This window comes from Bison bison, unplaced genomic scaffold (genome assembly GCF_000754665.1).
Source record: "Bison bison bison isolate TAMUID 2011002044 unplaced genomic scaffold, Bison_UMD1.0 scf7180017864141, whole genome shotgun sequence".
NCBI classification, from domain to species: Eukaryota; Metazoa; Chordata; class Mammalia; order Artiodactyla; family Bovidae; genus Bison; species Bison bison.
Window position 1 is genome coordinate 5,126,186 of NW_011494713.1, and position 8,449 is coordinate 5,134,634.

An 8,449-nucleotide genomic window follows, 5' to 3' on the forward strand; every position below is an offset into this window, starting at 1 on the left:
AAGGGGTAAATGGATGAGGCAGAAGACGTCCTGCCCTCACGGAGCTTATGGGTAGCAGGGGAAGATGGGTGTAGGCACAGAACATCTCCTCAAGGGGGTCTATGAGACGTCACTGCACCTGGGAGAATGTGATCTCTCCTTTCATCACACGGATGCTGGGACCATCCGGGCCTCCTCTCAGGAAAGCTTTACTCAGAAAGCCTCTGCAAGACACAAAGAAACATTGGGAACGTTTCAATGACTTCATCACAGCAGCAGGCAGGGGACAGACACCTTGATGGTGGACTTCTAGCTCCTGGAATTGCTGTTGAAAACACCCAGTTTGTAGTCCTTCTTTACAGTAACCCTAGCTGATTAATACACTGGTTCATGGTTATCCTGTGTATGTGGCCCAGAGGAGAGGCAGACAGAGAGAGACCAGGCCATTACCCTCTTACTTTCCTACATTACAAAACAAAAGGTTCCATTACACTTTCTTGATAATTTCTCACCTCCCATGGCTGGCTGGGTGACATCAGACAGGTAGCAGATGGCAGATACAACTCTGTTCCCTCAAATTCCTGGCCGATTTTCTAACCTGTCACATCCTATACCACTGCATTCAGACATTGATTTATAGTCCTTCTTAGTATAGGGCTCTAGGCAAAAACTTAGAATGGAATGGAATTGGCAACCCAGTTGAAAGTATTAATATTTAACATTCCATGTTAAGAGGACAGACATCTGGGAGTTTCATATCTGATAAGTCAACAACCTTTTACCCAACGAATCCTCTTGCAGGTAACAGTGATTAACATTAAGACATAATATTAAAAAAAATATCCCTACTATTTATAGCTTTGTTCAGTTTTCTAACATCAACAATGGTTTTGGCACATCTTTGCCATTGGTTGTCTTTTTTCAGATATGACTTTATTAAATTATACTTACATGTCCTCAAACTCACAAGTTTTCAGTGTACAAGTCAATGACTTGTAGTAATTTTTGTAGTGGTGCGCAAACATCACTGTGTTGCAGTTTTAGAACATTTCTATCTTCCCTGGTGGCTCAGATGGTAAAGAATACACCTGCAATGGGGAAGATCTGGGTTTGATCCCTGGGTTGGGAAGATCCCTTGGAGGAGGGCATGGCAACCCACTCCAGTATTCTTGCCTGGAGAATCCCCATGGACAGAGGTGGGCTAGGGTTCATGGGGTCACAAAGAGTCAGACATGACTGAATTACTAAGCACAACATGGTACATCACCTCGAAAAGATCCCTCATGCCCTTCTTAGCTGCCACCCACTTTTAAGAAACAACACACAGTTCAACTCAACAATCTTTCATTGAGGACCTAAGGCGTCAGGGCATTGTGTCTGGTGCTGTGATAGAAAAATGAAAAAATATGGATATATTCTTAGGGAGCTCCTAGGGGAACAAGTGAGGCAACAAATAAACAAATAACTATTACACACTGGATGAGTGAGATGGAAAAGCACAGGGAAAATAGATTTTGCTGCCTGACATTGGGGGTAGGTAAAAGAAGAGGAATTGAAGGAAGAATGTAGCTGTACAGGAAGGAGAGGTTGATAACTCTATAAAACAAAAGGAGGCAGTATTTTTATTGGTGTCTCAGAGAAGCAATTGGAGATAAGTTGTTGGCACTGGAAAGCATGACTTTCAAATTTTAAGGTTGCTTAATAAAAGCAGGGAACAGTGAAATGGCTATCACAGAAATGAAATTAGTGAATCAAAAGACCCAACAAGATTTCCGAGGACAAAGAGTAAAATGATGAAGCAATTAAAATGAATGTGCAAGCAGGGAGGTCAACTTGGTGCTCTGTGATGATCTAGAGAGGTGGGGGATGAGAAAGGAGGTCCAAGAGGGAGGGGATATATTTATACACAGAGCTGACTCACTATGTTGTACAATAGAAGCCAACACAACACTGTAATTATACTTCAATGTTTAAAAAAAGTTTAAAAAAAGAATTAATGTACAAAAAGATAAGGCCCATGGAGGCCAAATTCCTTCAATAAACAAGAAGAATCATAGAAGGAAAGATCAAAAAGCAATAGTCAAAGGAAAAATAGGAGAAGATGTTTCCAGGCTAAAGAAAAATCTGAGTTCTTAAATCAAAGGTGTTCACCAAAAAAAAAGTGTTTACCAGTCAAAATTAATGAAAAAATAACCACAGCAGATAGAGGGTGGGGAAGTGTTTCAATTCTTGGGATAAGAAAGTCTAACAGACAACATTTTGGGCAAAAAAAAGATAGACTATACACAAAAGAAGAACAATTCAGACTGACAACAGCCTTTTATGCTTGCAGCTTTAAATGTGAGAAAATGGTGGAGTAATACACACTAGACACTGAGATAAAAAGATGGCAAGAAAGAATGCCCCCCAAGTCTATCGCCAGAAAACTTATTTTATGCCCAAGGAGGCACCTTTGTTTTAGAGATCTTGGTTGATTTTCATAACTGATCAAATGGGGTATTTGTTCTATTTCCATGCTTTAAATTCCCGCTCTTGTTTGAAATTCACCAATAAAGAGTGAGCCCATGAAACCATGGCCCACATCCTGAACCCTGATAAAAGCAGAACTCAGGCCCACGTGCTCTCATTCTCCTCATATCCTCACTATGTGGCCCCAGGTGTGCTGTGCAATTTCCAGGTCCCATAAGTAATAAATCTTTATTTTTTTCAAAGTTCCCCAATGGCTACTGCTGAAGGATGTCTTGTAATCACAAAAAGAACCTCAAGGACTGGTCCAAACAGAACACTGGTTATTGGTAAGCTGAGACCCACACAAACCAGGTTCAGGCAGGGAAAACTAATATAGTAGTTTGCCATCATGCCTTTCCTGGAAGAAAAAAAAATACAAGAAAGACTTCCAGTTAACTTAAAGATAGATCAAAAAATCCTGAGAAGAGCAAAGAAATGGTTTAAAAGAAATTACAACAAACAACTGTCTCATTCAAGAGAATTATCAAATGGCCAGTAAGCACCTAATAAGAAGCTCAACATCATCATTCATCAGAAAAACATGAATTAAAGCCATGGTGACAAAGCACCAGGCCAGGCTCCCTGTGTGATATAGCAAATTCTCACTAACTGTCCACTTTACACATAATAGTGTATATATGTTGATGCTACTTTCTCTATTCGTCCCACTCTCTCCTTCCTCCTCCATGTCTACAAGTCCATTCTCTACATCTGTGTTGCCATTCCTTCCCTGCAAATAGGTTCGTCAGTACCATTTTTCCAGATTCCACATTTGGGCATAAATATGCATTTGTTTTCATCTTTCTGACTTATTTCACTCTATGGGATGGGGGTAAGGGAGGGAGGCTCAAGAGGGAGAGCATACAAGTATAATTATTTCTGATTTGAGTTGAGTTGTTGTATGGCAGAAACCAACACAACATTGTAAAAATTAAAAAAAAAAATTTTTTTTAAATCCAAGGGCTAAAAAAACATACAAATGAACCATGAGATAACACCATAAACCCACCAGATTTGCTAAATTTAAACAGAATGACATCAAGTACTAATGACAAGGTGGAGAAACTAGAACTCTTATATTTCTGGTAGGAGCAGGATTTGATACAACTGCTTTAGAAAAATTGTATACCTACTGAGAACTTTTATACTGACAAAGGGCACAAACATTTACGCAGTAGAGTTATAAGGCACACAAGGTTATGCACGGATTACAATAGAGTGAAAGGAAAACCAGAAGAGACCCTGATGCTGGGAAAGACTGAGGATAGGAGGAGAAGGAGGCAACCAAGATTGAGATGGTTGGATACCATCACTGAATCAATGAACATGAATTTGAGCAAACTCCAGGAGATGGTGAAGGACAGGGAAGCCTGGCATGCTGCAGTCCATGGGGTTGCAAAGAGTCGGACATGACTGAATGACCGAGCAATAATGATAATGAACGAGTGGTCTGGAATGGAGCCAGGAGGCTGCCGAGGACACATGACTTATGTATGTCTCAGTCTGGGTGAGAGCATGTATTGTCCTATGTACTGTCCTAGGAGACATCAGAATACCTGCCAGAAACTCAGGATACGTACTAGGTTCCTTCCCCAAAGGGCAACTATTTCGTTTCTTGAATCAGAGTACAGCCTCGTGGCTTTTGCCTTAATAAGCCCTTGACTCTTTCTCTTCCCCAAAACACTCTCGGTTTTACCCAAATTTGTTTCTCCCGAATTGCAGTTCTTAAGACTCTTAAATCAAGCGCTTTGTTCTTTGCAGCCTTGATTCTATTGAAAGAGGGGATTGTACCAAGACATCACTCTGGGCACTTATCTGTTTCTCTCTCTGTCTAAAATACCACTGAAATTACACAAAAGATAGCCTTAAAAGATTTAAAAAAAATAATAATTTCAGGAACTCCCTGGTGGTCCAGTGGTTAGGACTTGACGCTTTCACTGCCAGGGGCCGGGTTCAATCCCTGGTCAGGGAACTAGATCCCACATGCCATGGCACAATCAAATAAATAAATATTTTTTAAAAAAGAAGTAGCAGAAGAGATGGTAAGTAAAAAACATAAAACATCATGGTAGAAATAAAAAGTTCCTAGAAATCAAGAAGAAAGTGATAATCAAATGCAAAAAAGGGCAAATGGTATAAAAAGGTAAACACCAAGGGAAAAAAATACAGATGACCAATAAAAGTGAATAGCAGAGAGGAAAATGCAGACTGATACAGGATAATGTTTTTCCCTCTATGTCTGGCAAAAGTTCAGGAGAGTCATGTCCACCTTAGGGAGGATCTGGGCTGGCCTACTCAAGCATTGTCAGGGCAGGTACAGCATGTTCTGGAGAATAGCTTGGCAGAATCAGTCAATATTTTAAATGTAAATACTACTTGCTTTTACTTGGCAACTCCACTTTTAGAAAACTACTCTATGAAAATATGATAGTGACATTATTTGTAATAGTGACCACTAACAAATAAATGTCCACCAACAGGGGAAAATGGTTAAATAAATTATGGAACTTCCATATTGTGGAATACTATGGAGTGGTTAAAAAGAGAAAAGTAGGTCTATATAAACAAAAAGACATCCAACTGTTGAATGAAATAAAATGGTTAAAATTAAATAAAAAGTTAAAAAATTAAATAAAAAGTTAAAACCTAGAACAATACATGTACTAGAATTCTGTTTGTTTTAAACCTACCTGTCTACCAACCTACCTACCTACCAACCAATGTATTCATAAACGTGTCTGCATTTTTCAGACTATAAAGGTAAAATGGGGAATATACCATATATTAAGTAACATCTCCAGGAGGCTGTGGCAGCCTGTGTAATCAAACTCATGAAGATATTTATAGTGAAAGGTGTGACTATTTGAGGTTTCCCATGTGGCTCAAGTGGTAGAGAATCCACCTGCCAACGAAGAAAAAGCAGGAGATGCCGGTTTAATCCTTGGATCAGGAAGATCCCCTGGAGGAGGACATGGCAACCCACTGCAATATTCTCACCTGGAGAATCCCATGGACAGAGGAGCTTGATGGGCTGCAGTCCATGGGGTCACAAAAGAGTCAGACATGACTGAGAACACACGCACATGCACAGGTGATTATTTACAGTAGTAGGAGAGATAACGGTGATAAATAACTTCATGCTTGTTCAGGTCAGATTTGCCACCAAATGAAGCCAGGTAAGATTTTGCTGCCAAAAGATTATAAAATAAACAAATAAAACCCTGGGTTTTGCCTAAATGATTTATGTATCAACTATGATGATGTCTGGGATGTGGAGAGGAACAAGGAAAAGTGAAGAGGCACTTTCATTTTCTGTCCACAGGCTAATAAGGTCAAAGTCATGGACTCTGACTTCCGGGGTCAGCTAGCTTTGCTATACTGTTTTGTGACTACTGGGAACAATCCTCACCATGGTCACAAAGATAGTGTGTGAGTCAGTGCCACACTGGATGAACAGAATATCCCAGTACATTGCTCTCCCTGTGCATGCTGCTGCTGCTGCTAAGTCGCTTCAGTCCTGTCCGACTCTGTGCGACCCCATAGACGGCAGCCCACCAGGCTCCCCTGTCCCTGGGATTCTCCAGGCAAGAACACTGGAGTGGGTTGCCATTTCCTTCTCCAATGCATGAAAGTGAAAAGGGAAAGTGAAGTTGCTCAGTTGTGTCCGACTATTAGCGACCCCATGGACTGCAGCCTACCAGGCTCCTCTGTCCATGGGATTTTCCAGGCAAGAGTACTGGAGTGGGGTGCCATTGCCTTCTCCCTGTGCATGAGAACTGAATAAATAAAAAATGGATCAGGAACACAGTGGCCCACCTATCTTACGTGTCATCTAATTTAACCTACAGAAATTTGAGGGGAGGTATTTTCTTATTTTAAGACTAAGGTCTCAGTTGAGTTGAATAAGTCAGGTTAAGCAAGTATTAGGCCCAACGCTAAGTATTAGAACTGAGATTTTAACCTGGGTGGGACTCAAAGTCCAGTGCTGTTTGAAATTCTGTACATTTGTGGGTTCCATTGTGTAATGGTTAGCACTCTGAACTCTGAAATGTTGTACATTTGTAAACTTGACTACTGGTGACCTGTACACTCACAGATATACTCTCAAGTATATGCACTGGTATACTGACAAGTATTCTTGTGACTTGCACATTCACAAGTCATGTTCTCTCCCCCGCTGATGAGGTCACAGGTATAAACATACGACATACCTTACTCTCTTTTTATGTCTTTTAAAAAAATAATAATACAACTTACAGGGTAAAAAAAGTGAAACAATACCATGGTTAAAAGGACTTCAAGAAAAGGCAATCAAAACTACAGTGAGATACAACCTCACATCTGTTAGAATGGCAAGCAATAACATGTTTGGCAAGGATGTGGAGAACGATAAACCTGCCTGCACTATTGACTGGAATGTAAATTGGTGCAGCCACAGGGATATTTTGGAACATTTCTTTCAGGCATCTTCAACAGGTAGCTGTTTTTCCATAGTTGAAATAGTTTTTCCATAGTTTCCATGCTGTATAAACAGTTGTACATTCTGGTGGGTTTGTTTTTCTGCACTTATTATAATAGATATGTTCTGATGTCACTGAAATCTCATCCTGAACATTCCGGTTACTGGTTATGCTTCCTAGTTGACCATTTCCCAGTAGTTAGGTTTGGGGGCTGTTTCTGCTTTGCTGTTAACATTGTGCAGGAACACGACGTTTTCCTCTAAAAACCTTCAGCGCAGCTCTCTGAAGTGAAGGTCGCTGAGTCGTGTCTGAGTCTTTGCGACCTCATGGACTATACAGTCCATGGAATTCTCTACGCCAGAATGCTGGAGGGGGTAGCCTTTCCCTTCTCCAGGGGATCTTCCTAACCCAGGGATCGAACCCGGGTCTCCCTCATTGCGGACGGATTCTTTACCAGCTGAGCCACAAGGAAAACCCGAGCCCATTCCATTACAGAGAAGTAAGTGGGCAGCAGACACCTCAGGGAGTAATTTCTCTGACTTTAAGAAGAGATTTCAATATAAAGGTCAATTTTGGAGTCCTTCTGCTGATGCTAAGTCACGTCAGTCGTGTCCGACTCTGTGCTACCCCACAGACGGCAGCCCACCAGGCTCCCGTCCCTGGGATTCTCCAGGCAAGAATACTGGAGTGGGTTGCCATTTCCTTCTCCAGTGCACGAAAGTGAAAAGTGAAAATGAAGTCGCTTAGTCGTGTCCGACTCTTCGCGACCCCATGGACTGCAGCCTACCAGGCTCCGCCGTCCATGGGATTTCCCAGGCAAGAGTACTGGAGTGGGTTGCCATTGGAGTCCTTAGAGAGCTTTAAACACTCAGCATTTAGAAAGACAGTGGATCTACTTACACACACTGGTATTTGAGGGCCGAATAATTGTTCTAACCTTCCACCCAGCGCTCTCGCCCTACAGCAATCTGAAATCAGAACCGCGAGTCTCGAAAAGCAACTTCTCCAAGGAGTGGCGCCCCAGCCGCCCGGACCAAACCACGCAGGCTTCTGAGCACTGGCAGCGATGCGGGGTCCCTTACCCGGGCAGCGCCAGCTCCTCCTCGGCGCGATCCCAGAAACTGGTGGCCGAAGGCAGAGTCAGGATCCCGCCCAGTTCGAACACGGCCGCACGCAGCGCCATGGCGATCTTTCAACCAGAAATCAAGCGAAGCAAGATGCACGAAAACCGGGCGGCCAGACTGGAGCAGCAGGCCACCAAGGTTACCTAACTCGAGCTCGGCCCCGCTCCAGCCCGAGCCTCGGCCCCACCCCCTGCCTTCAGACTGGACACATCTCCACCCCGCCCCCTGCCCTGACCCTGGCCCCGCCCCTGCCCCGGCCTCCGCCACGACCCCCTGTACCAGATTCGACCGCGACCCACCTCCGCTCCGCCCCTTGACTTGCGCTTGACCACGCCCCACCTCCGCCTCGTCCCCTGACCCCGGCCCCGCCACTCCAAC

General features: G+C 42.9%; 1 protein-coding gene across 2 annotated transcripts in view; it reads right to left on the minus strand.

Annotated features, from left to right (window-relative positions):
* The window catches only part of EPHX2 (epoxide hydrolase 2, cytoplasmic), a 74,699-nt gene extending 66,433 nt beyond the window's left edge, over positions 1-8,266 (minus strand). The window contains exons 1-2 of one of the 2 annotated variants that reach the window (XM_010840141.1): positions 8,030-8,266; positions 119-203 (exon numbers count right to left, since the gene is read on the minus strand). In XM_010840141.1, the coding sequence (XP_010838443.1) occupies positions 119-203; positions 8,030-8,130 (186 nt within the window). In that variant the 5' untranslated portion in view covers positions 8,131-8,266. The remainder of the gene's footprint in view (positions 1-118; positions 204-8,029) is intronic. The other variant, XM_010840140.1, reaches the window with a different exon arrangement.
* Between the last annotated feature and the right edge of the window lie 183 nt (positions 8,267-8,449).